Genomic DNA, 26,152 nt, shown 5'->3' with positions numbered 1-26,152 from the left:
GGTACGTAAGAAGGTGAGAGATAAGCGATAATTTACAACTACAAATAATTTATTTGGAATACAACAACTATTAAATTAAATTATGAAATCAGCAATGTATTAGCTTCTTCTACCAACCGTGATAGCGTGAGCTGTTATCACGCTGTGACGGTGGTCGATATATTGGGTGCGGCAGTCTAGCGAATGTTGGCGGAGGGAGCGTTGGAGGAGCCGGAGGAATCCCCTGCAATTCACCGAAGGAGGGCTGATGAACTACCTCTTGGTTTGGTTGAATTACGCGATGTTCTTGTCTTGGTGGTACAAACGGATCTGGCTTAACAGTAAAATTGTTGCTTATCTGAGGTAGAGTCAATGGCTGCGGTACCCATGGTGATCTCTCCCGTTGATGTATATTCTGTTGATCATTGCGTGGTATTTGTTCTTGCTGAGGTTGAGGCGTTGGATGAGCGGAACTAAAAGGCGTTTGTGGGCTATGCGATGCAGGTAATGGTCCTGATTCCCTTAAAATGAATGGACCCGGTGGATTACCATTTGGCGTACGTGCACCACTCAAGACACTATTTGATGCACTAACTGGTGTGCTATTTTGCACACTATTTGATTCAATGTTTGATTCGACGTTTGATTCGATGTTTCTTCTCTTATCTAGAATATTAGAAGCTTGATCGTCACTGTCTCTGTTTCGTTTCAGTGAAACCTGGGCAGGTGCCTCTTGAGGAATGTGAAGTGGAGGTAGCCTCTGATCTACGTCATCATTACTACTACCAACAGTGTTGAGGTTAACAGGACCAGCGTCATTACCAGTGCTAACGATATTTGCGTCGTCGTTAGCGCTATCATTATTTACTTCATCTTCTTCATCGGATGAAAGTGTAAGATCTATAATTTGTTGTTGCTTCTTCGCAGGAGGTCGCGGTGGGGCTTTCGCGTATGAGCTACCATCTGCATCTTCATCGTCACTAGATAAATCCAAGACTTCGGCTGACTTTTCCTGTTTTTCATTCTTTACAGGTTTAGCGCTCGGTTGCTTTTCTGCTTTATTAAATTCAGGAATTTTACCAGCCTTCTTAGCTTCCATCCAAGCTTCAGACCCATATTCACCATCTTCAGTATGCCATTCAGCGTCAGGTTCAACTACGACACTACCATAATCATCAGGAATGGCTTGTAGTATTTGGTGGGTGAATCCATCGACAGCTAAATCTTTAAACTTGATTGGCTTTTTTGATGATGGATCAGTAAATGTCGGTAATTGCTCATTTATAGAAAAGAAGGACATTGCATCAAAACACTGTAGTGATTGAGAATGTATAGAGCGTATTGGAGTTTGCATCCGAAAGAAACCAATAGGACATTTCAAGCTAACAGTCGAGGCACCTGCGACGACATCATCGTTATCTTGCATTGATTTATCTGATAAATTGTAAATATACCAATATAATGAAATAATTTGACTTACATCTTTCAACTACGCTAGTTGAAGGAATTTCAGGTTGCTGTCTAACGATATTAGCTAATTGATCACAACTGTACTGTTCAACGAGGTTTATAACAATGTAATGCTTTTTATGCGTGTCTCTATATATAACTTCAAGGGTATTTGAGGCGTTGGGTGATAAAATTAGATTCTTCTCTACATCAGCATTCGGTGGTGAAGCTGTACCTGGTTGATTTCTTACACCCCTCGTGTTAGCCTTTATTTGTTTGCCATTAACCTTAAGATCACAAAGTACCGGAAAATCGATCGGTAGTTGTTGATCAAGTAAGTGTGGTTTGTAGAAATCCGAACTAGCTGAGTAGATTCTAAGTTGATAACGTATTGGATCTGAGGGTCCTATCCTAGATTGATTGAGTTGCTGAGAGTAATCTGTTGGTATTTTAAACTCCAAAAAGACACTCCTAAGTGATCTATCCCGGGCTTCGTGGAGAGTAGCCACATCAGATACTTGCCGTATAATAGATTGAAATGGATTAGACTTCCAAATCAAAGGCTTTGGAGCTGCTGGCTGCTCGTACGCTGGATGTTTTGTTGGAAGATTCAATGTCGGTGGCAGACGAGGACCAGAACCAGACGCAGGACGTGAGTAAGTACCAGTATTGTATACTTGCATAACGATATCCTTTGTAACATCATAGTTTGCTTTATTATGCTCCTTATAATGGTCAAGTGTATCTAAAATTCTGTGTACGAAATCTGCCTTATTTCCTGATAGCCTGAGCTTCAACTTCAACTGACTATTCAAAACTCTAATAATGCTCTTCAAATTCTCGACCGTTAGAATGTTCAGCTTATTCTTCACGTCTTCCTCATTTACGGCCATCTCGACGTAAGAGTTTAAGATGATTTCAAAGGAAAATAAGGAAATAAAAATAGTACACAGCTCAGGTAATAGCGTTGTTATCAATAAATTAGGCGCTACTATCACTTCTTTTAAAGACGCCCACCAGAAAGAGCACTTGTTTCTTTCCAATAAATTGATACCTGGGAAAGCTATCAGAGGTGGTATTCCTATCGCATTCCCAGTATTTGGTAAACCGCCAACATCTGGTGCGTATAGCGATCTCCCACAGCACGGTTATGCCCGTATTTCTGAGTGGACATACGATGAAACTCCAGTCATGGATAATGATGATGGCGTCAGTGTTAGATTCATTTTAGATTCACCACCAAAACTTCCACCAGCAAGGTTGGTCTACACAGTCACTCTCACCGCTCATCAATTAACGAGCACACTTCACGTTAAGAACACGTCATCAACTGATGTACTTCCATTCCAAGCACTTTTGCACACTTATTACGCAGGAAATCCAAATGAAGTTGGTGTCAAGGGATTGAATGGCGTTAGATACAGTGACAAAACCACTGGTGGCGAAACACGTATTGAATCTAATGACGTCGTTTACGCAAACAAAAACACTGATTCAGTTTATATGAATACCACCGATGAGATTCATTTAACAAACGGTATCAAGATTCGCAAGCATAATTTACCAGATACAGTTATCTGGAATCCAAGTGTGGGTATAGTGTGTTTAAAAATATAGTCTCTTCTGACAACCACAAAGGAAGGTGCAAAGAGTATGGCTGATATGCATGAAGGTGGCTGGAATGAATTCATCTGCGTTGAGCCTGGACATGTTAGAGATTTCTATGACTTGGTACCAGGCAAGGAATGGATAGGTTTCCAGGTGATCACAATCTAAAACCTCAATTATATCTAACGTCTTTAACGTCTTTATCATTAAATGAGAATAAATCTAAGCAATATGCGATGCGTTGTTATAAGATTTAGAAATACATGTTTACGAACTATGTCTAACAGGTGAAGGTGCTCTACTATTAGCTTGGGAGTTAGCTCTTGAGTTTGACCTAGATGTAGCACGTTTAAACCAATTTCTAGGTCTAGATCTTGCTTCTCTTGTTAGTGATTGTGAAGAAGTAGATGGTTCGATCGTCGGTGAATTTATAGATGCAGGTCTTGATCTTGATCGCGTGTTCCTGTTTAAGGAACTATCCCTAGATTGTTGTCTAGATACATAATTATCAGCGAATCTGGTATGAGTTCTGCCAAGTCTTTCATCAGTTGGTCTAGCTTTCTCCTCATCTTCTTGTTCTTGTGCTATTGGTATTAAAGCATTACTAAGGTCTGTTGAACTACCCTGTAAACCTCCTTGTTGTGCTGGTACTGCTGTCTCCTTAGCAATAAGAGATTGTAGTGGTTGACCGCATGCACATTCATACATAATATCCTGATTTGGTGCAACTTCTTCATATGCAGGTAAAGTAATGCTATCTAAGCTAACACAACAGCTACTGACAAATATTGGTCTACGTATGCTAACGACTTTCATTTGAGATTTATCATCTTTATCCTTATGTTCACCATCTAGATTTGAGGGTGTAACAAATATCTGTACCAAAAGTTGATGTGAGATGATGATAGAAGTTTTATTGGTTTTTACTGTAGTTGGACGTGCATGATCATCATCAGGTAATCTACCAATCCATTCGTGTTTCCATCCATCTTCATCAACTTCTTCATATGGATTGAGTAACGGTTCATGTTTCCTAGAACCAATCTGGAAGAATTTAACAGCAACTGCTGGCGCTTTCTCTTCTTTACTCCTATCTTTATTACGAAGGGTGATATATTGTAATAAAGAGACGTTTATACAGTGTAAAGTTGCACCTTTTGGTGGTTCGTGGAGGTGTAAACGTAAATGTACGGGTCCACCTATCGTCAAATGGGTGGATTCTAAATCAATTGACATCGCGCCTAATCCGTCTATAATTTGATCGTGATGCCAACTTAAACCGCTAGGTTCACCAGCTGGATTTGGGTTGATAACTAGTAGAACTTCACGTGAATCGGTCAAATCAAATCCGAGTGGTCCAGCGCTGATAGCTTTGGCTCTAACGTAGTAGTACACTCTACCGTAGGCACAACGTTCGTAACCAGGGGTTGACGAAGGTATAATGATTGAAAACTCGAACCTGAAGGATGTCTTATTAGCAAACTGCATTTATAGCGAGGAAAGTTTACTCACTTATGTGTGCCTTTTTCTAAATAAGTCTTATCAATTTCAACATACTTATCCAGAACTGGGAAAGTTTCATATGCGCCGCTTGGAAAGTTTATACATTGTGATCCTATCAATCTAACTTCTATACCGTGTATTTTCCTTGAACTTGGTAAATAAAGCTCGACTACGCCTCTTATAACATCCTCATCCTCGGAAGCAGGTGGTGGAAGATTTATACTGCTATCATCATCCTCATCATTATTCTCATTACTCCGAGGGTGTAAAAATACTATCGAAGAATGTAAATGTAGGTTTATCGCCGGTAAAGACAATAACTTTGATACTCCGAGACTGGAATGGGACGGAGACTGTTGTAGTCTATTCAAGGGCGAGGATGAATGCGTAGGCTCTGCGTGATCTAGCGTTATAATTTCCGCTGATCCCATTGTATTTTTAAGCGACAAATCTAGGCGAAGAGTCACAAACCAGGTATGCAGCAACTGATAAGGGAAAAATAAAAAATATAAATCAAGTCATCGTTAAATACAAAAAATTAGTTTTTTACGCCTGTTATTGATTCAATTGCCTTGTTAGCAAAGAATCTAACGTCTGCATCTTGGTCTTCTTTAAGTTTTTCAACCGCAGGTAAAATTTCCCTTTGGATGACTTCTTGACCTTCCGGTGTCTGTTGTAGGTTTCCACTCAGAACTTCAAGACACTTTGCAACGTTGAATCTAACATTAGGAATTGGATCGGTCGTTAGACTTAAGATAATTGATAAAATCTGTTCTTGGATTACTTTTGGTTCTAATGCAGGTGACATTGTGGTTATAGCAAATACTGTTGTCATTCTGTATAAATAATTCGAATGATTACCCATTGCTACAACCTTTGGTACGACTGTTTGTGATGCCCACTCACTGCCGAAGACTTCAGTCAAATTTTTCAAATTTATCGTTGCTGCATCTCTGATTGAAAAGACAGTATCACCCAACCAGGACATACATAAGTTACCCAATTGTTCATTGAAAAATTCTACGCCTAATTGTTTTGCTAAAAGTGGTATATATTCAATAATTGCTTGTCTGACTCTCCATTGTTTGTCTTCTGCGAGTTCAAAGATTGCTGGTAAAAGTGCTTTTGAGAGGTAATCGATACCGATGACTGTCGAGTGGGTTAGAATGTTTGAGAAGCATTATAGGTATACATACCTTCATTGACTTTGTCAAGTCTAGAAATGATGTTTAATCTAACATCTGGGAATTCATCTTTAAGAAGTTGAAGGAAAATTGGTAATAAATTTTCAACGGTCTCTTCTTTACCTAATAAAGGTGCTAACCCGGATAATTCATTTCCAACTGCAGCTCTAACGTGTTGTGATTGATCACCAGCGATTTCTCTCACGACAGGCAAAATCTTAGCGAGTATAATCTCTTGATCGACAAATTTTGAGATACCTGGAATTTGTGAAGATGATGCAGTTCTAACTTCAGCTTCGTTATCTTTTAATAAGTTTACGAATGCTTGAATTAATTCATCACGTATGACATCTTGAGTGACGCATTCAGCAACTTCGACAAACTTTTGACCAACCATGAATCTAACTCTCCATGATGCGTCATTGCAAGCTGATCTAACGCAAGGTAATAAATCTGTCAATACTTGTTGTTTATCCAACTTTTGCATTATAGCGATCAAAGCTTCAACTGTCAATAATCTAACGCTATCTTGATCATCAATGGAGAGCTTCTTGTATAATGGGAGAATGTCATCAAGTATTTCTTGTGGTGGTAGAACCTTTACGAAGTCTGCCATGTTCTTAGCGGCTGATCTTCTGACCATAGGAGTATCATCATTTGAGAGTTTCTTGTATAAGTTTCTGAGCTCTTGACGTGCTGCAGTGTTGGATTGATCGTAGACTGATGCAAATAAAGCGCAAGCTGATGTACGTGGAGTGAACCAATCACCATTTGTGAGACGTTGTAACTCAGGTAAGTAATACTTCTCAATTTGTTCAGAGGACAGTTCGACAGCTATTTTGTTGATACTTTCACATGCCTATTATCGTTAGAATATATTAAGTAGAGGAAGGCTGACCCACTTTATCCCTAACTAAAGTCTCTTCCATACCGGCTAATGACTCCAAAGGTGCTAATGTAACATGTGCGTATTCTTTACCACCGACATACTCTGTAAATGAGCCTAATTCCTCTGCTAATGCTAATAAAACCTCGTCCTCGTCATCGAGTGAATCTTGCAAGAAAGGTATCAACTCATCACGCGTTCTATCTGGACCTAACGCTAATGCGATTGTTGATATTCTGTGTATTGCGTTTAAGCGTAACGTAACGTCGTCAGATCTGTTAAAAAGTGATTTATCGTTAGATTTAAACTTTATATTAAATCCTAGACCAACTTTAATTCATCAAGTAGCAGGGCTACTGGAAATAATTGTTCATCCATTTTTTATTTTAATTTTAGTCTTGGTTGACAACGTCAGTCAAAGGTGTCGTCAATGGATTTGGGTATTAGAGAAAAAAATATACAAAAATATATCTTATAAATTCCACTCTTGGTTTATACTAGCGAATGGTTTATCTATGTTAATTATAGATTCCTCCACTAATGGGTCTGATTTCGTCAATATTTCATCCAATTCTTTACGAAGTTTTGAGACATCCTTTCTGCGTTTTGTTGATGTGTTAAATATTTGATTTATAGTTGATGGTACGATAAGCTCTCTTAATCGTTCTCCAGTGAAGTATGAACTCTTCGGTGTTGTCTTAACGCCTTCGATTTCTGACTGCAATTCAATTATTCTCTTAAGTGTTGACGGTTCTGCATACGTTGTGAGCCTTTCAAGCAATGCGTCTGCTCTGTATACACGTTGCGTAGGGAATACATAAAATTCGCAACCAGATATTGATTTTCCAGATAGAGCACACTTCTCATTAGGTGAAATAACGACGTATCTATCTTTCAATTTCTCCATTTCGTCCTTTATGCGTTGAGAAGTCCGTGCTGATTCGTCCATATCAACTTGAAGATCTTGAATTCTTGATGAGTACCTATCCAAAGCATTGCAAATCTCTTCTTTAAAGTCATCAACGACTTCAAATGACGGGAAAAAGGGTAGTATGTCTTCCAACTGTAATACATCTGAACCTTCTAAAAATTGCATAGCACTGTGCCCCTTGTTAGCTTTAATACATCATAAAACTCAGCTCTCACCTCTTTATATCATGTTGATCTTGAACTATAACTCTTGCAATTCTCAACCATAATTTCTTGCGCAGGATAGGATCATCGGTAGGTTTGTCTGCATAAACCTTGGCTAGATTCAAATCACCAGAGTTGATCGCGAGATCTACACTACAGTCATATAGTTTCATAATAGCGTAAACCTGTATGCAAGCCTTATTGAGGCCCCTTTTGTCAAATAATCTCAAGGCGAAGTCAACATCAAACTTCGGCGTAGGTGTTCTTTTAAGGTATTCAACTAATTCGTCCTCGTTTTCACTGTCTTTCGATAATAAATTGATATAGAGGTTGTGTGCTATAGCTTCTTGACTTCCATCGGAGTCGATCCTCCACAGTAGGTAGTCTATGGCGCATCTTCTACTCTCCTTGGAGAGCTTTTCGGTTTGTATCAAAGCTGGTATAAGTCGTTTTAATTCTAACCTCGGTTCTCGCTTCCATATTTCAATAGTCTTCTCCGATGCTTCTCTAAGCAACAGAAAGGCATATCTATAATACAAATCTCGATTTGTCTCATTTTTTTGTCAGTTAGTGCCTAGAAATAAACAAAGCACCTACTTGTTTTGGTAGAGTTTCTAAAACATCATTCCATCTACCACTATGAACGTGATCTTCAACAATCGTGGACCAATCTTCAACATAACTAGCATATTCAAGTAGTAAATTATATCTACCATGAATTTTAAAGCTATCGTAGACTACTTTCCTATCCAAGTTATTTTTGTAAGTACTCAAAAACGTTTTAAGATCATCTTCCATCATTGAATATTCAGTTTTAGCATTTTCAGTATCATCCTCTGTTGATTCACTAGCCATTAGATCTTCTAGTTGGTTTAATTTATCAAGGTATATTTCCAACATCCAAGTAGCTAACATCATGCGTTGTGTTAAATCCGCTTTTCTTGTCCTCTCCAGTCTGGCACTTAAGTAATACCTCAATGAATCTCTTTCATTTGCATCTACGAATTTCAAAACTACGGTTTCAAATGCTTTGGTTGTCGATTGTGCGTACGCTTGAGCGGATTGTATGTACTTTCCTTGAGCGAAAAAGACATCAGCTTGCTTTGCCAATATAATCTCTCTTTGTTGTGTATTCTTGCAAACTTTCAGGGCATTATCAAATTCCCGCTTACTTAGATATACAGTCCATACATCCCTGTCTTCATCTCTAACTGTTAACTCGTAAATAGAATCATGAGAGTATAGCCAGAACGTCCCACAGAGGTCATCCCTCTGCATACCGATGATCGTATCTGGAAGTGGTTCATCCCATATAACTGCACCATCAAGTAATCTTAACGACTTAATCCCGCCTTGGTATAAACATAAACAATGATGTTCTGTTAATAAGATACTCTTAGCTTCTACATCAACATCCGTCAGAGTGGATTTTTGGAATACCATTTCAGGGTTGTGTGTGCTTAAATCCAATTTAGCGTTGTAGAGAGATTTGTCGCATAACCAAGCAATTGATTTTGGTGGTGAGAGTGAATTCCTAGCTAATCGAACATCATAGTTGAAGGACGTATGTGATGAAAGTCCACTCTCGCTTATCTTAATTGAGAATGGTGACTGAGAGAATACACCTTCGAATCCAACACCACCGTCGTTGTCCATTCTACCAAATGGCCCAATGAAAGTGTAAGTTCTTGATTTAGTTATGACAAAAACGACAGCTGATTTTCTATCATCATTAATGTGACTTCGTATATCAACAATTGACTCTTTAAATGAGAATAACAGCTTGATTTGTCTCTCTTCACTGTTTTTTCTGAAAATGTCTGATGGATTTGGGTTTATAACCGATTGATAGACATTTCCTTCAAAAGTTCCCACTAGAATTACAGCTGATTGTTGAAATGATGATGACCTTGTATTAACAAAATGTAGGGTACTTAAGCCCAACCTACTCAATTTTGGCAACAACTTGGCACGTCTTGTGTCCGTATGTATATAATGAACACCATTCTCTGTTGTATCGACTACGATAAGGTGTTTAAGTGTAGGATCAACATAAACCTTCGCATTCCTACTTAAAGTAGTAGACGTGATATCTAAATTATCAATAATATCAGCTTGTAATAAATTAATCTGTAAAATCTGTCCAGTTTCTAACAAAATGAAGAGATGGTTGTTGATAACGGTCAGATTGACAATATGAGAAGGCGGAGAGAATTGAACCTGAGTCAGTTCAAATATTGTGTCTTCTAAATCCCCATTTTGATTGTCTATGTCTAATAACTTATGGTTGCGTCAGTTGTACATCTCTATAGATAACAACTACCCACTTGCAAGGTTGGATCAGAATTCCAACCTTGTTCGTCTAAATTATCAATTCTTGATTTTATTACGTGATTGTTATTTGGGTGTTGTACGAACTCATCAAGCATCGTCGTAATCGTCGAAGAGAATAAACACACAAAATAATATAAATTAAACGTAAAAAGTAAAAAAATGTTATGGTCCCATATATATATATATAAATATATATATATAATTAATCGTTAATCATTATCCAATAAGTTGGTTTTTTATAAAAAGAAGGAAAGAAGTGTGTTTTTTGTTACATTTCAAAAACATCCATTTAATTGAGAAACTTCAATTTCCTGATCCAGTTGAGAGAGTTTGTTGGGTATTCTCGCATCCATTACAAGTGATTTGACTCCTTGACATAAAGCTGAAACTCCTTGATCCGTTATTTGATTGTGAAATACCAGCCTACCTTGCTCAAATACTCTGACACCAAATTGTAATAATCTATGTCTAAATACTCGAGGTGGTATACCAGCAGCTTCTAAATCTATAACGACCATGTTTGTTTCAGTTGGTACGCTCAACTGTAAACCAAGTTCTGAAGTGAAATATTCAGAAACTAATCGCGCTTTGTGTTGGGTGATTGGAATTAAAGGTATGGCTTGATCCAGAGCTGCTATCCCAGCAGCTGCTAACATACCTGGTTGTCTTGCACCACCACCAAACATCTTCCTATACCATTTGGCTCTACTTATGAAATCCTTTGAACCAACGATCATTGAACCGACAGGTGCACCTGTACCTTTCTGTATACAAAGACTTATACTATCGAAATTTGCGCAATAGTCAACTAAGGATACACCTTCTGCAATAACAGCATCAAACAATCTAGCACCATCCAAGTGCATTTTAGGTTTATTAGGGTGATTAAGAGCAAATTGTCTAATCCTTTGTACTTCATTTAATGGTAAGATAGTACCACTTAAGGTATTCTCCAAACTGATCACTTTCGTTGGTGCAAAATGTATATTGCCATCTGGTATCATCGAATTCGCAACATCTTCAAGAGTGAGATGGTGTTTATTACGTGGTATAACTGGTGTAGATTGGGCTTGTGATAAAACACTTATAGCGCCTGACTCCTGTGGCGTTGTCTTATGAGTCGGTTCTATGATATAATAGAAGGAAAACGTACCCAACAATAAATGTGAGACCTGTGATCACATAAAACTGAGTGAGGAGGTTGATGTAGATGTGTACGTAAACTTATTTGATTAGCCTGCATGCTGTGTCAGAGGACGGTGATCGAGTCTAGATTTCTCAACTAACTTGTGTACCAGAAACAACCCAAAGTGCAGCCTCTTTACCTGCCATTGTAGCCATTTTTTGCTCTAGTTGAGCTACTGTTGCATCACCTTCATAAATTTCATCGTAGAATGTGGCATTAACCATGGCTTCTAAAACTTCCGACGTTGGTACGGTAACGACATCACTACGGAAGTCACTATCGAGAGTGTTAAAGATATATACATTTAAAAATTAAAGTTATACTAACCTGGAAGATCTAATTTGCGCTTTCTTCAAGTTCGAAAGTGGTATTTGTAGATAATCATCCGTCGTTGTTGTGAGGCTGTCAATAGGTATAGGCATTATGCGGTTTTTTTATAAAGTGGATGATGAGAGTTTGAATTGTACTAAAATTAAAATCATGTGAAATCATTTAAACCTTATTTTGATTTGCATTTTGACTGTTTAACAATTTTTACTTTTGTCTCAATTATGACAATAAACAAAGGAATTTATAGAACAAATTAATAAATAATAATTCATTTATTAAAAATTTATAATCGAGTGATAATCAAAATCTATCCGTGATTTAATGTACCTGCATTTAGATAATTTTCAAGAACTAGTAAATTTAAATAATATGAATTAATATAAATACAATGATAATTCTTATGAGATATTATTTACTTTTATCGCACTCATCTCCTCAGATCTCCGCTATAGTCACTTCATCTCTTGGTATATTTCCAAAACGAGAATAAATTACTCTTTTTATAAATTGACGATGAGTTATGATAATGATTTTGAGTACAACTATAGTACTCTAAATTGCTGTTTAATATCTTCCGACAATATCAAATTCAATATAAACTATCAGACGTTATCTTTAAGTTCTACATTCTGGAATACGCTATTTGAGCTACCACAACCTGGTGAAGTGGAATCTAATGAAGAACGTGTAATACATATGCAAGAATCGTCTACAGATTTGAAACCCTTCCTTTTAATTACCGTCGGTAGATCGCATTCCTTTGATAATCTACAACAAATAAAATCTACAATAAATCTAGCAATAAAGTATGACTCCGATAAGGTTCTAAATATTCTACGTGGCGATTTATTTTTTCACGCTTATAAAGAACCCCTCAGGGCATATGCCTTGGCTGCCAAACTCGGATGGGAAGATGACGCGATAAAGTTGTCAACTCTGACGCTCGAATCTGATATCGAGAATCTACCTGATGTAGACGCTGACTCTATGCCTACTCATTATTATAGGCGGTTAGCAAAGCTACATCAGACGAGACAGATGGAAGCTAGAAGGATATTGACATCACAAGATCTCATTATGTCAAATAAGCATGAAGGTGATTATGATAGAGTTGCTCATGTCGAATGGTAAGTCATGAGAGATCGATCTCTAAATGACTAATGACGACACAGGTGGAACTCAATTCAGCAAGCAATGCTCACGCGTCTTGATGGTTCACATGGCTCAAAATCGTTCAAATTTCCGTCAACTCTACCTTATTTAGACTGCGTCAAAAATAAAGCCTACATTGACGGTGACAAGGATGTTCTGAGCTTTAGAGGACTCTATTTAATCTATCGTACCATGGAAGTGGTTGAGACTGCATGGAAAGACAAATTACCCAAGTCTATATAATTTAATCTATATATGTATGTAATCTTAGATGTACTAATACTTAATTTACTTCTTCTTCTTTGGTGATGGTTTGTAGTCTGGTTTCGCCTGGACTTTCTTCTCCATATCTGTTGCTTCTCTAGTGATAGATTGTAAATCACTGTCACCGAATCCACCCATAGCCATCTGCCTTTCTAATCTACCCTTCTCTGGTCCCTGATCAGCTTGCAAACCGAATCTCTTAGCAAATCTAGTCAATCTACCACTTTCATCCTCTGTGGTGAGTTTAACACTTTGAGGGTTCCATACTGCGTGATTACCGGTATCTTTTGAACTCTTTATTACAGATCTCGGAGAAGTTGTGAACATTGATATCGTAGAACCATCAGACAATTGTACTTTCTGTTCAAAATGTGGTATTGTAGGTGGTGGTAAGACTTGTGCTTTGGTTGATGCTAATCTAGCGATTGTACGATGCATGACAGTGATAGTTGAAGTAAGAGAGAAGAAGGCGTAGTTGATAATAAAGTTGCTGATGGTATTATAAGGCCTCTATTAATAAAGATGTCAATTTCCTTGGAAAAGCTACCTAGAGAAGTCACGATCAATTTGACAAGTACATAACTAGCTGAAGTATTTAGAATAGCAGATTTATTACATGATATCGCAATACGCATTATAATAAGAATATTTTATTTATTTTTCTACAACTCAAAAAATTACTTTCAGAATTTCCCTAGATCACTTCCCCTTCAGCTTTTCTTCTTAACGACCACGAGCAAATTTTAAAAATGCCACAGGAAGTGAGTAAAGATATAGGAATATAGCACTCTATCTAACAAACCTCAAAAGATCAAGGACATCAAGAACTTCCTCGAAATTGCTCGTCGTAAGGACGCTCGTTCAGCTCGCATCAAGAAGACCAAGACCATTGGTGCTAAGGGCGAGTCAGCACAACTTACCAAGTTCAAGATCCGTTGCTCCCGCTACCTCTACACTCTCGTCGTCTCTGACGCTGAGAAGGCTGAGAAGCTCAAGCAATCACTCCCACCAAGTAAGTAACTTTTAACTTACAGGACGATTAGTATTGTTGAATAAGAGGGGACTATGTGCTTATTTGGTACACCGGCTCTGAAAGAGAAGAAAATCGCTCCTTACGAGTCTGGAATAACCCTCGCTAACTAACGATCAGCTCTCAACGTTGAGGAAATTGGCAAGGCTGCTCCAAAGAAGTAAATTGTGTATTTACTCCTTGATTTCATGTCCGTTGGTATTTTGAATTTCGTTGTCTGCTATGTGAAATTTCATCCATCTGATTACAAGCTACTTAATCTTCTTAAGCTTTTCGGTATTTCTAAATATCTTATCATCCAATCTACCAGCTTTATTGTGAATATCATCCAGACGGGTATTTTGAGTTTCAACTTCTTCTCCGGATGCAATAGCAAATCTCTTCAGATTACCAACAGCCTGGCTTATCTCATCTAAATTGCTATCAATTTCATCTTCGATTTCGTCATCACTGGCAGTTGCTTCAAATTGATACTTAGAACGTTCAACTGAACTGGACGCTTGGGGAGCTTTTCTACCTAGAGCACCGAAACCTCTTAAAGCACCCTTTCTAGGATCAATAGCTTCATCTACACGTTTCCTAGATGCGAATACATCAGCGTGTGCTTTCTCTCTCTCTTCACGCTCAGTTTCATGTCTGTCTTCGATCTTTTGTTGGATCTCTTGTCGTCTTCTGTCCGTCTTCCATGTGATGACTGGTCTGAAGATCGACCTATTGAGCTTTTTGAGTTCCTTCGCTTTATCTTCAGCTCTGTTAGAGTGTGCTTTCGCAAGATCGAGATGTCGCTCGGTGTCAGCAATACGCTCTAATGGGTATTATTAGTAAGGGTTATCATTGAAAAGCAATACACACCTGACTGGTCACCTAATTTCATCATCGTTGTCGTAGCATTCTCCTCTGTCTCTCTCGCGATACGTAAGGCATTTCTAGTACTATCCTTTGAATCCTCTTTAACATATCTTGTTTGTTGTTTAATAGCTTCGACTTCCTCCTCTTCGTTAGCTACACCGCCTCCCTCGCCTTCCTCATCTATACCCTCATAAGCTGATTGATTGATTCCACCGCCGTAATTTCTAGCAGATCTAGGTGCACCACTGAATAATTCATTCCTCGCTGTGTCATTGCCATCATCTACTGTGGTATAACTTGGTGGACGTTGACCATACACGCTAGATTGATCATCTTGCTGTGCATTAGCATCTCCACCTAGTAATTCATTCCTCATTCTATCATCAGCGGTCTGTGGGATATGCTTTTGAGCTGAACGTTTAAACCATGACATCTTGATAGTCGACAGTCAAGAGATGAGACTGCAGTTTATTGGTGTGTATACTAAATACTGTTTCTATTGCCTATGTATTTATAAATTAAATCAATAGATATCGCTCTCAATCTCACTGATAGCATGTTTAGAGGTGTATATCGTTCACCCAAACAAACCCACCCAGATGACCTAAAGAATGTATTAGATAGGGCGAGAGACGTTGGCGTTGTATCTGCTATTCTCACAGGTGGTAGTCTCTCTGAAAGCAAGGAGGTTCATGCCTTAGCGGAGGAGTTGGATGGCTTCTATTCTACTGCTGGATTACATCCTACTCGATCTAATGAATTTAATGAGTCTTTTATCAATGATTTAGAAGCTTTTATAAAAGCTAATAGATTTCCGGGAAGTAGGTGCTTTATCTTCTTATCATGACAGCATAATTAAGTCCTAACAGCTTCAAACGGTAGAGTTGTCGCACTCGGAGAATGTGGATTAGACTGGGATAGACTGCATTTTAGGTAAATCAGTTGTTCTCATATGTTGCTAGTCTGACAACGCTACAAGTGACAAACCAACTCAGATAAAAGCATTCACTGAACAACTCAAGCTCGCTCAAAAGTTGAACATACCACTCTTTTTACATTCAAGAAACTGTCATGACGATCTAGTCCAAACTATCAAATCAGCATGTGGTGACAACTTACCTAAAGGATGTGTACACAGCTTCACAGGAAGCATTGATGAAATGCAAGAATTGGTAGGTTAGCTCTTTCCTTTAAGTGCCACTATAACACACTACAAGGTTTCTCTTGGTTTCTACATCGGTTTAAATGGATGTAGTCTCAAAACGGAAGATAACTTGGATGTAGCTAAAGCTATTCCTCTTGATAGACTCATGGTCGAGACTGATGCACCATGGTGTTCAGTCACCTCAACTCACGCGTCATATCCACACCTTGAAACACTTCCAGATGAATACAAATTACCACCTGCGGTCAAGAAAGAAAAATGGTCGGCGAATGCACCTGTGAAGAGTAGGAATGAACCCGGTTTTACTCCTGCTATTGCACACATCATTGCATCCGCTAAAAATGTTCCACTTGATACTGTTGCTGAAGTTGCTTATCGCAACACTCGCGAGCTGTTCCAGTTATGATGTGTTTGTATATTTATTACAATAATAGAATGGCATTATTAGACTTTTTGCTTCATATTGTCTTTACCGTATCCTTTGTTAAAGTCCTTACGCAAAGACATGCGTGCGAATAAATACTTGATTAGGGTACAAACCATATGCAACAACAATCTTTTACTTTAGGTTAGATAGCTGGGCAATGAAATAGCTTTCGCTAGCTGATGAAATAAAAATACAATGTCAAGATTTCACACATTTCAACTTCGCCCATCCATACTTCTTACAATGCAAAATATTTACCTTGAGCTTGTAAGATTAAATATAGGGGAGTCATGACTAACGTCTCATCAAGTTTATGTCTTTTGTTTGTCTCAATACAAGGTATTGTTTATCGGTAAATCTTTTAGTTCATACATATCTACATATCATCATTTGTTTGTTTATTTGTTTATTATTGCTATGATATTCTAGCACCTAATTAATAACTGATGCTGTATGTTGAGCTCCTGTATTGCAACACTTGTCCAGCTCTGTATACTGTGAATCATGCATTGCTGGTCTAATTTTCACTATTTTGGTAGTTGGTGTGTTGATCTCTCTTGATAAAGCTTGAATTCCTTCATTTTACCATGTATGTGAATACCCCTACAATAGGAAAGGTTATTGAAACAAACACCAACAGATAATAATTCATATTTGTGATATTTAGAGTTGTTGTATATATTTATTAACCAGAAATGTTATGCTAAATATATAAAGGACCTAAATAGATGCTATTTTGGCTTTACGAAATATGATTATGTTTTGTTATTACTATTGTTGTTATTACGCAACGTTTATTTCTTTACGCAGATTCACTGTCCGCTTGTACCTCACTGTCCTCTTATTCCTACCTTTATGTCTGTGCCCAACAACTTATTCACCCTGGATCTTCAGCTCCTGCAACTGCATTCCAGGAAGAAGGTGCCCATTTCGATTTGAAAAAATTTTAGAGTGTTTGATAAAGCTTGGATGTCCTTGAGCATTGGACCCAGTATGAACCGTAGGTTGATTTTTGTTGTTCTCTTTCTTCATGATTCTAACACATTTATTTGTCTTCTACATATAAAAGTGCTGTGCGGAATACGATCGTCTATGTCACATGCCAGAATAGGTAACGAGTGCTAAACATACAGCAGCATTTAGTTGTCAGTTATGAATAAATATTTACTTATAAAGATAGATTCAAATACAAGGAGTTTCCAAGTATAAAGATATGTGTAAAGAATGCGGAAAATAAGGAATGCGAACTAAATGAAGAAATAAACTTTGTAAAAACCTATTATCTGAATGATCATTATATAACGTAATCATATGTCAAATTAATGCTATAGTACGTTATAGATTTATAGATTTACGTAACAACACCACACGACTTGTTTTCGGGCGAATCAATTGGTTTAATCCGTTAGTGGTAGCACTTAGTCGTGTGGAAATGTTCTATAATTAGCTTGATAACCCCAGATGTGTCTCTCTAGGCATCTCGTTGGGAATTTTGGCCATTTTTGCAGCTGTTGGCTTTCCTGCTGATACTTTTGAGCGGGTAGATTTGATGGCGAGATTTTTTTGGGGGGTTTGGATTGCAAAGATTCACACGCTCTGCTTCATTAAAAAATACTCGACTTAATGAAGCTTCTGCGCCAAAATTGCTTTTTTTCGCTAAACGAAAATTTTTGCGGGTATTGGAATTTATCAAGTGATTACCTGGCAAAGTTATAAGCCTCGCTAGCTCAATCGGTAGAGCGTGAGACTCTTAATCTCAAGGCTGCGGGTTCGAGCCCCGCGTGGGGCTATTTCTTTTGCACTCGAACTGTTGAGTACAATTGCTTTTTTTTTTTGCCTATAAAGATACTTTTTGTGTCTTTGAATATATGGATTGAGTAAGATGTGCTTAGAGTCGTGTAGTATTTCCTCCATATTCTATTTCTTCACATTCGTAGCACTGGGCAGAAGTCAGATTTTGCCAACACCACTTTTGCCCAAGCACAATGCAGGGCGATACAGATGTAAGTTCAGGGTATCCTCAAGAGGATGAGTGGATCGTTATGCTTACATGCATTCATCAAGTCAAACATTGGACACAATCTAGCTACTTCACGCCATGACCGAGTGCAAATGGTCTGACTGACATTTGTTGAAAGTTATACTTTACATTATTTCTTTCATATTCGTATTTTCTCTCGATGGGTCTCTATAATGAGACAAAGTACCATCTTCGGGTGTGTTAACGTAGAAATTACATTCTCTGTATAAGCCTCGCGGTGCACCCTGATTATGGTTGTTGAACCATATCACATATCAGCTGCGTTGGCTATTCTCGCTAATGCAGAAAAAAAAAATTAGTGACCGGCAAGAGCAATTATTACATAACTTTCGCAAGAATGAGAAAAAAGAAAAAGAAAGCTTTCGATGAGAATCGAACTCATGACCTCCGCGGATCCGGTGAACACTTATAAAGTGTGCCATGTTAACACGGCGCTATAACCCCTAAGCCACGAAAGCTTGTTGAGTGTTTTTGGTATAGGAGTATTATAAACCTTTGACAAATCGTGGTGTCCACGAAACGTTCACGTGAATTTTTCTCTGGATTATATATTTGACCGAGAATTTTCTTAAAGAAGTTTTTTTGGAACTGAAAATTTGCACCGTAAACTCCTACCAGGGGAGTGAGGATTTGGGAAACACTCGTAGGCGAATTCCTATTCCTAAGTCATAACTATACTGTATCAATGGTGTTGAGTGCAGCACTTTTTAAGCAGTAACATGAAAGACAAACTCTACCGTCGCATGGGTACGTACTGGAGATATATATACCATTAATCGTTACTACGATAAGAATTTTTACATAGACGCAATATTATCTGGAGAAATTTTTAATAGGAAGGATGCCTTAGTGTCCTTCCATGATCCATCATCCCAAGAATATTTAATATGAACTAGTCAATTTTCATGGTGGTCAAAACAAATCGTACAAATCGCATATAACAAGCATCATGCTTTATATTCTTTCACATTTTTGACTTTTCACTTTGAGGGTTGATAATCTCAACTCGATAAATTAAACGAATGATAACTTCTTAAATGACTTCAAAGCAACATCCAATCATATTTTCAACTAGTTATACAAAACATATTGCTTTCTCTATTCAAGATTTAATTTGCGACAATATTGTAAATTTAATTAGCAAGACTTACCGAATTAGGCAACTCAGTAAATTAAAATAACTCGTAAACGGAAAAATGGCTAAAACATACATTAAATCAATTTATGCATAATTTTGATGGTTGTTAAATTGATGAAAATTGCTAATCAAGATGATGCAATCGCTGCATGATCATGAAATTGATACCTAATAAACTCACTAAAAAGCTACCATGACTATTCAATTACCACGCGGGAATTATACAACTATTGTATGTTTGACAATGTCTTAATGTTTATTTAACAACCGAATAGACAATTATATACAACAATGATCAGAAGCAAACTGTGAATAACCAAGCTACAGCTGCGCATGCTGTCACAATTGCACATGCTGGCACGAGTGGTATTGTTGTTGGAAGTAACGGGGAACATCAATCGTTGTCAATTGTGGAAACCAATATAGTGAGTTAACTTATTGAACTCAATTATTAAAATCAACCGCTTAAACCATAACAGGTCACAAAATCTATCAGAGATGCTCTTGATTTGTATAAATTACAGGATATCCCTGTGATAACAAATGTAGCATCACAATCAACGTAAGCACATTTAAGTATAAAAAAATAAACATCTCAATTTGTACGCTAGCTACGAATCAATTGAGAGGGCACATAGAGCTAAACTCAGTGGGGCAAATTTTATTCTACTACCATCACTCGCACCGAACTTATCAAGGGACGACAATATGTCTTTTTTTGAAGACGTAGCAGAGGAGTCACCTATTCCAGTTATTATATATTCTCACCCTCAATCATCTGCAGGTTTCCACCTGACTAGCGATGAAGTCATTCGATTAGCACAACATCCTAACATTGTTGGATTGAAAGCAACTGATAATGATGTGGGGAAAATGACAAGATTAACTCACCTTTCGAAAACGAACAATTTTCACGTATTTTGTGGTTCATCTGATTATCTGATGTAAGTTATGTGCCCTACTAGAATTAAATCTAATGAAACGCTAGTGCTGCTTTGAGTATAGGTGTTCATGGGTCTATTACAGCAGCAGCTAACTTTGCACCTGATTTGTTATTTAATGTTTGGGATTCTTACAACAAAGGTAAAGCAGGCGAGGCGTTGGACTTGCAACGTAAATTATCAGTTGTAGAAGCACGCTGTAAGGTTGGAGGTGTAGCTGGCATCAAGTATGCGACGAGTTTGATCTATAATACCAACCCTAAACCTCGTAAACCTCTTCGTGAATTAAGCGAAGACATTAAAGAAATTGTAAGATCTGGTATTTGGTTACTCAAAGGCGCAGCCTGATTTTGTAAAATTACTTTACTATAAATGTGTAATCTAGTAATAAAGTGAAAAAAGAATGCAATAATAAATACAATATGTTACCAAACTTTTCCTTTGTTCCTACGTTTATTCTTTTGCTTATTTTTCTTATTCTGCGCATTTTTTGTGTATGATTGATTTGAAGTATTTGATTCATTGGATGTTGTTTTTACTATACTAGAAGATTCACCTCCATTTGTCTCAACATCCTGTTTTGATAGCTCGTTTAGTTCGTCAACTTCACCTTCTACTTGCTTTGCCCACATCCTTGCAAATTCTCCATTTTGACTGAGTAATTCTGAATGTGTTCCACTTTCCGTCACTCGGCCATTTTGTATAAATAAAATCTTATCAGCTTTCGCGATCGTTGAGAGTCTATGAGCAATTATAATTGTGGTCCTTCCTTGACTCAATTCGTTAAAGGCTGATTGAATTTCTCTCTCCGTGTTTGTATCTAATGCAGACGTCGCTTCATCGAGACACAAAATTGGTGCATCTTTTAATAGTGCTCTTGCAATTGCAATTCGTTGTTTTTCACCACCACTAAGTCTTACACCTCTTTCACCAACTCTGGTGTCATAACCATTACTGAATGACAAGACTCTTTCATGCATTTGAGCAGCTCTTGCAGCGTTCATGATTTCCTCTTCGGAGGCATTTTCTTTACCGTATTTCAAATTGAAAGCAATTGTCTCATTAAATAATGCACAATCCTGTGGTATAATAGCGATATGTTTCCTTAATGATTGTTGCTTCATATCTCTAATATCAATACCATCAATGTTTATTGAACCTTCTTTTATATCATAAAATCTGTATAATAATCTCAAAATAGTGCTCTTTCCGCTACCTGATTCACCAACTAATGCTACAGTTTTACCAGTTGGGACATCAAATGACAAACCACTGAGTGCATCATTCGTAGTATCGTAACTGAATCCAACGTTTTCAAATTTAATGACAGGTTGACGGGTTTCAAGGGTGATAGCGTTTGGTTTATCATTTATATCTGTAGGTTCTGCGAGTAATTGCATTAATCTTTCACTATCAACAAGGCTAGTATTGATGGCTCTATAAATTGAACCCAAGTTGTTCAATGGTACGTAAAGCTGTTGTAAAAATGTCAAGAAGACTACCAATTCGGCTGCTTCTGCTTTGTTTTTTATTATACCTGCACAAACGACAGCTGTACCTGTAGCAATACCAGAAACAATAATGATATTTTGGGCCATGTTGAGTAAATAAAGTGAAGCAATGACTTTCTTTTCAACAGCTTGGAAGTCTTTGAAAGCACGAGTGTATCTGTTAATTTCATTGTCCTCAGCTGTGAAGTACTTTATAGTATCGTAATTCAACAATGCATCTGTGTAAATGGCCTTTGTAGCATTGTCTTTTGCTACATAATCCCTGCGTTGTTCTGTACGCCAGCGTGTAATTACGATTGAGATAAATCCGTAAAGGAACATAACTGTGGCTATAATTATCGACAAGAGCGGTCCGAATTTGAAGAAGAAGTAACCAAGTGCGACCTAAAGTTTGTTAGAGAGGCGCTTAAAGTAATATCGAACATACCAAAATATCAGCAATAGTTGGGAAAATGTTGAATAGGAGGATCTGGAAGAAGCCATTCAAAGCTGCACCTTTATCTAATATTCTTAAAATTTCACCAGTCTTTCTGTGTGTGTGGAATGCAAGACTAAGGTTCAAAAGGTGTGTAAAACAATGGGTAGACATCTTCTGATCGGTCCACTGTGTAATTGGAATCCAGGCAACACTTTGAATAACTTGTAATAAACCACCAGATCCTTGAAAGAATCTTAATACCAAATATAAAGCCAGATGTTTCCAAGGAGATGAAAACGCTGTGAGATCTTGAATAACTTTACCTAATTGTATTGGTACCACCAGATTGATATATCTACCAGCAACTAACAAACCCAAGCAGAAGAAAGCGACAGATTGTAAGTATACAGAATTGCGAGGCCAGAGAATATCACCTAGGTCGTACATACGCTTGAAGAAGGTACCCATACCAGCAGAAGGAGGTTGGCCCTTTACGGCTGGTACGTTTGAGTCGTTGGTTCGTGTGGTTACTGGGGTAGCTGTTCCACTGGTGGTACCATAATGAGGTTGTTTGTTAGCACGCAGGGAAGAGTTCTCATCAATGATGGACTCATCGTGCACACTGGTTTGTTTGATTGTTACCGGTAAATTGAGAAGGGTGGTAGCAATCACAAGGAAGAGAACGCGTAGGGATTGTAAGGCGATATGAGTGATTGCTATTTTCGGTAAGGAATTGTCTAAAGGTAGATGTTAGTAATAAAACGCGGAAAGGAAGGTTATCTTACGCGTGTAAACCTTAATGTAATATAGCCAGGCAATAAGTAAGCTTAATTCGAGGGCAAGTGATAGCGCGTAGAACACTTTTACGAACTGAACAATATTCTTGTTCTTTTGTATACCTAAAGCGATAGCTAACGTTCCAAAAGCATAAGCAGCTGATGTCCCAATACAGTGTATTAGTAATCCCAACCAATGTTCATAAATAATAGGATCTTTGTATATAGACTTGTAAAGGAAGAAGTGTAGGAATGAAACAGCTACATCAATGAAATACGTGAGTAAAACTGATTGGCATATAATAAATAACCAGACTCTTCTATAGTTCTTTGGTGTTTGTGATGGAGTTGTAGAGGAATAGATGGAGAGAACGCCAATAAAGACGAATAAATTTAAAATAATTGGTATAGCGTATCTCAAATTTATAATAAAATTAGAAACGCCGTTGAGTGCGTATGTCGTCAACGACATGATGATCGTTTGAGCTAACGGTCAAGATGATATCAAAGAGAGCATTCAACTTATTTAGTAAGAGTGCGACTATTAGTAATCAACCTTACGATATTTTAATCGTTGGCGGTGGTCCTGCTGGATTAGCTTTGGCTTCTTCTTTGGGATCAAATGATAGCCTGAAATACCTCAAGATTGGTTTGATAGAAGCAAACTCATTGGACAATGTTAGAACTTACAATTCTAATGGATTATCTGCCTATTCTAATAGATGTTCTTCTATCAGCGCGTCTAATTTCAATAATTTGAAGAGTGTGTATATACTATACTCCAATTTTAGTGAACTTGCTTAAGAAATATACAGGTATCGGCGTTTTAGATGGACTGGATCTGTCACGCGTATCACCAGTCAATAATATGCAGGTTTGGGATGGTAGAACCGACGCTAGGATTACATTTGGTAGACAAATAGACGACGAGGATTTGCCTTTAATTAAGGATAATACCACGTTGTCATACATGATGGAAAATACAAACCTACAACATGCATTCTTGAAGCACATTGAAGGCTCTACATCAATAGAATTACTTGAATCATCAAAGATCAGCTCGATTGAGCGCGATAATGAGTGGCCACGTGTACAACTCGAGAATGGAACATCCCTACGGACTCGTTTACTCATTGGTGCTGATGGATTCAACTCACCTGTTCGTAAATTCGCTAGTATTGACTCATTTGGATGGGCTTACAATGCGGCTGGATTTGTATCAACTTTGAAGACACACCCGTCTAATACCATAAGTCATTCATCACGTACTGCTTTCCAAAGATTCTTACCTAGCGGTCCAATTGCATATTTACCTCTCCCTGACAGATCTGCGTCAATGGTTTGGTCAACTACACCAGAAATGGCGAAGAAATTCAAGCAAATCGACTCGAGAGTTCTGGTCTTGTTAATAAACGCTGCATTTAGATTCAGCGATGATGTATTGAAGATACTCTATAGCAAGATTGACCTTGAATATGATAGTTTCTTCTCCTTAATCAAAGAGGTAGAAATTGCAGAAGGTATTGATATGACGACATCAAGACAAATTAGTGAGTTATCAAACCAAGACGGAATACCACCAAGTGATCATGAATTATATCCACCTTTGGTGACCTCTATTGAGGAAGGTTCACAAGCATCTTTCCCTCTCAAAATGAATCACGTCGATGGTTATGACGCCTCAAGGGTTGCTTTGGTTGGTGATGCCGCTCATAGTTGCCATCCACTCGCCGGTCAGGGATTGAATCTTGGATTGGCCGATGTACAATCACTCACATCAGTACTTTCAGAAGGACGTAGATATGGTGGTGATATTGGATCAAAAACGGTATTAGAGAGGTACACGAGAGATAGATACATACAAAATATGATGATGTTGAGCGCGACAGACAAACTCAACGCATTATTCAAAGTAAACGATGGCAATCCATTGGTAGAACTCCGTAGTATAGGTTTAGAAACTTTAAATGAGATAGATTCATTAAAGGATCTTTTAATGAAGCAAGCCGGTACGACAGGCAACTTTGAAGACAGTGGTAGGGGAAGTAGAGGTGTGAATTTTATCGCAGATGGAATTGAAGGTGTTGGAAAGGCGGTAAATATGTTCAGCGCGGTTGCAAGGCAACTTGGTAATATCGGAGAAGCGAAAATAGCAGAAATTGTTGATAACAAACGATAGAGGGAATTTCATTCATTCATTTGATTCGACTATAGGATATGTTTTGTGCGATAAAGAGATATAATAACGAAAGAAAGATTGCTTAAAGAGAGTTCATTTGCGCGATAACTTCATCCAATTCACGTTTCATAGCAGCTAACTTTTCTTGTGAGTCCTCGTACTTCTTCTCCCAACCGTCACGCTCTTGCTCGACGCGTTGTACTTGACGCTCAAAGTGTTCTGCTTTTACGTCAACTTGGCGGAGCTTTTCAGTGACGTCCTTGAGGTTTTTCTCAGCGTTGTCAAGCTCATCCTCCAATAAAGCGATCTTGCGCTGCAAACCCTCGGCGTTCGTGCGGTGGGCGTCGTCTTCATCTCTGAAGCCCTTCAAGTCGGTGAGACGACCTTCGAGGTTCTCGTTGTCAGTCTCAGCCAAACCAAGCTTGTGCTGAAGGGTTTGGACTTCTTGCTCTCTTACGAGGGATTCCTGTTCGAGCTTCTTTATTCTCTCCTCTGCGACTTCAGCTCTTTCGAGGTTAGTGTCGGCTTCAGCACGGAGGTTGTTGAGTTTCTATTGAGCATTAGAAAGAGAAGAATAAATAAAAAATAAAATAAAAACGTACTTCTTTGACTTTTTCCATTTTATTATTTTGTGGTTTGAGACCAAGAGCGCAAGTGCACTGACACGT

General features: G+C 38.0%; 15 protein-coding genes and 2 non-coding genes across 17 annotated transcripts; 7 read left to right on the top strand and 10 right to left on the bottom strand.

Moving 5' to 3' along the window:
- Window positions 1-109: 109 nt before the first annotated feature.
- WALSEDRAFT_66750 (hypothetical protein) lies at window positions 110-2,327 on the bottom strand (the record flags this gene model as incomplete). The annotated part of the gene is made up of 2 exons (XM_006955631.1): window positions 1,460-2,327; window positions 110-1,413 (listed from the first exon to the last, which is right to left on the bottom strand). The coding sequence occupies exons 1-2, from the start codon at window positions 2,319-2,321 to the stop codon at window positions 110-112; spliced, it is 2,166 nt and encodes a 721-aa protein (XP_006955693.1). The 5' UTR covers window positions 2,322-2,327.
- Window positions 2,317-4,986, top strand: WALSEDRAFT_34335 (galactose mutarotase-like protein). Its single transcript, XM_006955630.1, has 3 exons — window positions 2,317-3,018; window positions 3,067-4,495; window positions 4,549-4,986. Exons 1-2 carry the CDS (start codon window positions 2,341-2,343, stop codon window positions 3,202-3,204), a joined length of 816 nt encoding a protein of 271 aa, XP_006955692.1. The 5' UTR covers window positions 2,317-2,340; the 3' UTR covers window positions 3,205-4,495; window positions 4,549-4,986.
- On the bottom strand, window positions 2,317-4,988 carry WALSEDRAFT_58969 (hypothetical protein). The gene is made up of 3 exons (XM_006955629.1): window positions 4,549-4,988; window positions 3,067-4,495; window positions 2,317-3,018 (listed from the first exon to the last, which is right to left on the bottom strand). Exons 1-2 carry the CDS (start codon window positions 4,968-4,970, stop codon window positions 3,304-3,306), a joined length of 1,614 nt encoding a protein of 537 aa, XP_006955691.1. The 5' UTR covers window positions 4,971-4,988; the 3' UTR covers window positions 2,317-3,018; window positions 3,067-3,303.
- Window positions 4,989-5,041: 53 nt separating this feature from the next.
- Window positions 5,042-7,019, bottom strand: WALSEDRAFT_30684 (ARM repeat-containing protein). Its single transcript, XM_006955628.1, has 4 exons — window positions 6,941-7,019; window positions 6,626-6,884; window positions 5,736-6,582; window positions 5,042-5,688 (listed from the first exon to the last, which is right to left on the bottom strand). Exons 1-4 carry the CDS (start codon window positions 6,985-6,987, stop codon window positions 5,078-5,080), a joined length of 1,764 nt encoding a protein of 587 aa, XP_006955690.1. The 5' UTR covers window positions 6,988-7,019; the 3' UTR covers window positions 5,042-5,077.
- A 19-nt stretch (window positions 7,020-7,038) lies between these two features.
- Window positions 7,039-10,185, bottom strand: WALSEDRAFT_58967 (hypothetical protein). Its single transcript, XM_006955627.1, has 4 exons — window positions 10,071-10,185; window positions 8,341-10,023; window positions 7,756-8,294; window positions 7,039-7,709 (listed from the first exon to the last, which is right to left on the bottom strand). The coding sequence occupies exons 1-4, from the start codon at window positions 10,170-10,172 to the stop codon at window positions 7,082-7,084; spliced, it is 2,952 nt and encodes a 983-aa protein (XP_006955689.1). The 5' UTR covers window positions 10,173-10,185; the 3' UTR covers window positions 7,039-7,081.
- A 46-nt stretch (window positions 10,186-10,231) lies between these two features.
- On the bottom strand, window positions 10,232-11,697 carry WALSEDRAFT_30682 (hypothetical protein). The gene is made up of 4 exons (XM_006955626.1): window positions 11,591-11,697; window positions 11,365-11,539; window positions 11,231-11,314; window positions 10,232-11,177 (listed from the first exon to the last, which is right to left on the bottom strand). Exons 2-4 carry the CDS (start codon window positions 11,416-11,418, stop codon window positions 10,353-10,355), a joined length of 963 nt encoding a protein of 320 aa, XP_006955688.1. The 5' UTR covers window positions 11,419-11,539; window positions 11,591-11,697; the 3' UTR covers window positions 10,232-10,352.
- A 425-nt stretch (window positions 11,698-12,122) lies between these two features.
- Window positions 12,123-13,047, top strand: WALSEDRAFT_58966 (hypothetical protein). The gene is made up of 2 exons (XM_006955625.1): window positions 12,123-12,720; window positions 12,766-13,047. The coding sequence occupies exons 1-2, from the start codon at window positions 12,290-12,292 to the stop codon at window positions 12,986-12,988; spliced, it is 654 nt and encodes a 217-aa protein (XP_006955687.1). The 5' UTR covers window positions 12,123-12,289; the 3' UTR covers window positions 12,989-13,047.
- On the bottom strand, window positions 13,015-13,465 carry WALSEDRAFT_55794 (hypothetical protein). Its single transcript, XM_006955624.1, has one exon. It carries the CDS (start codon window positions 13,445-13,447, stop codon window positions 13,034-13,036), a length of 414 nt encoding a protein of 137 aa, XP_006955686.1. The 5' UTR covers window positions 13,448-13,465; the 3' UTR covers window positions 13,015-13,033.
- Window positions 13,466-13,758: 293 nt separating this feature from the next.
- Window positions 13,759-14,203, top strand: WALSEDRAFT_61676 (ribosomal protein L38e; the record flags this gene model as incomplete). Its single annotated transcript, XM_006955623.1, has 3 exons — window positions 13,759-13,770; window positions 13,820-14,021; window positions 14,160-14,203. The coding sequence occupies 3 exons, from the start codon at window positions 13,759-13,761 to the stop codon at window positions 14,201-14,203; spliced, it is 258 nt and encodes an 85-aa protein (XP_006955685.1).
- A 93-nt stretch (window positions 14,204-14,296) lies between these two features.
- Window positions 14,297-15,150, bottom strand: WALSEDRAFT_6819 (hypothetical protein; the record flags this gene model as incomplete). The annotated part of the gene is made up of 2 exons (XM_006955574.1): window positions 14,297-14,844; window positions 14,892-15,150. Coding segments are annotated over 2 exons (807 nt in total), but the record flags the coding sequence as incomplete, so codon positions are not given.
- Window positions 14,903-16,496, top strand: WALSEDRAFT_58965 (Mg-dependent DNase). The gene is made up of 5 exons (XM_006955622.1): window positions 14,903-15,362; window positions 15,419-15,709; window positions 15,758-15,821; window positions 15,868-16,060; window positions 16,106-16,496. Exons 1-5 carry the CDS (start codon window positions 15,344-15,346, stop codon window positions 16,457-16,459), a joined length of 921 nt encoding a protein of 306 aa, XP_006955684.1. The 5' UTR covers window positions 14,903-15,343; the 3' UTR covers window positions 16,460-16,496.
- A 1,700-nt stretch (window positions 16,497-18,196) lies between these two features.
- Window positions 18,197-18,269, top strand: WALSEDRAFT_t8. The gene has a single exon. It is a non-coding gene; the product is annotated as a tRNA-Lys (tRNA).
- A 609-nt stretch (window positions 18,270-18,878) lies between these two features.
- Window positions 18,879-18,979, bottom strand: WALSEDRAFT_t1. Its single transcript has one exon. It is a non-coding gene; the product is annotated as a tRNA-Val (tRNA).
- Window positions 18,980-19,852: 873 nt separating this feature from the next.
- On the top strand, window positions 19,853-20,948 carry WALSEDRAFT_61673 (aldolase; the record flags this gene model as incomplete). The annotated part of the gene is made up of 5 exons (XM_006955621.1): window positions 19,853-19,891; window positions 19,935-20,084; window positions 20,139-20,221; window positions 20,271-20,603; window positions 20,648-20,948. The coding sequence occupies 5 exons, from the start codon at window positions 19,853-19,855 to the stop codon at window positions 20,946-20,948; spliced, it is 906 nt and encodes a 301-aa protein (XP_006955683.1).
- Window positions 20,949-21,025: 77 nt separating this feature from the next.
- Window positions 21,026-23,772, bottom strand: WALSEDRAFT_34319 (P-loop containing nucleoside triphosphate hydrolase protein; the record flags this gene model as incomplete). Its single annotated transcript, XM_006955620.1, has 3 exons — window positions 23,315-23,772; window positions 22,539-23,266; window positions 21,026-22,495 (listed from the first exon to the last, which is right to left on the bottom strand). The coding sequence occupies exons 2-3, from the start codon at window positions 22,995-22,997 to the stop codon at window positions 21,026-21,028; spliced, it is 1,929 nt and encodes a 642-aa protein (XP_006955682.1). The 5' UTR covers window positions 22,998-23,266; window positions 23,315-23,772.
- A 31-nt stretch (window positions 23,773-23,803) lies between these two features.
- On the top strand, window positions 23,804-26,036 carry WALSEDRAFT_66740 (ubiquinone biosynthesis hydrox; the record flags this gene model as incomplete). The annotated part of the gene is made up of 2 exons (XM_006955619.1): window positions 23,804-24,068; window positions 24,121-26,036. 2 exons carry the CDS (start codon window positions 23,804-23,806, stop codon window positions 25,482-25,484), a joined length of 1,629 nt encoding a protein of 542 aa, XP_006955681.1. The 3' UTR covers window positions 25,485-26,036.
- WALSEDRAFT_58962 (hypothetical protein) lies at window positions 24,447-26,128 on the bottom strand. Its single transcript, XM_006955618.1, has 3 exons — window positions 26,087-26,128; window positions 24,595-26,034; window positions 24,447-24,546 (listed from the first exon to the last, which is right to left on the bottom strand). The coding sequence occupies exons 1-2, from the start codon at window positions 26,102-26,104 to the stop codon at window positions 25,567-25,569; spliced, it is 486 nt and encodes a 161-aa protein (XP_006955680.1). The 5' UTR covers window positions 26,105-26,128; the 3' UTR covers window positions 24,447-24,546; window positions 24,595-25,566.
- Between the last annotated feature and the right edge of the window lie 24 nt (window positions 26,129-26,152).

This window comes from Wallemia mellicola (assembly GCF_000263375.1).
Source record: "Wallemia mellicola CBS 633.66 unplaced genomic scaffold WALSEscaffold_1, whole genome shotgun sequence".
NCBI classification, from domain to species: domain Eukaryota; kingdom Fungi; phylum Basidiomycota; class Wallemiomycetes; order Wallemiales; family Wallemiaceae; genus Wallemia; species Wallemia mellicola.
The sequence above is the reverse complement of the archived record's forward strand: the minus strand, read 5'-3'. Positions and strand labels throughout refer to the sequence as shown.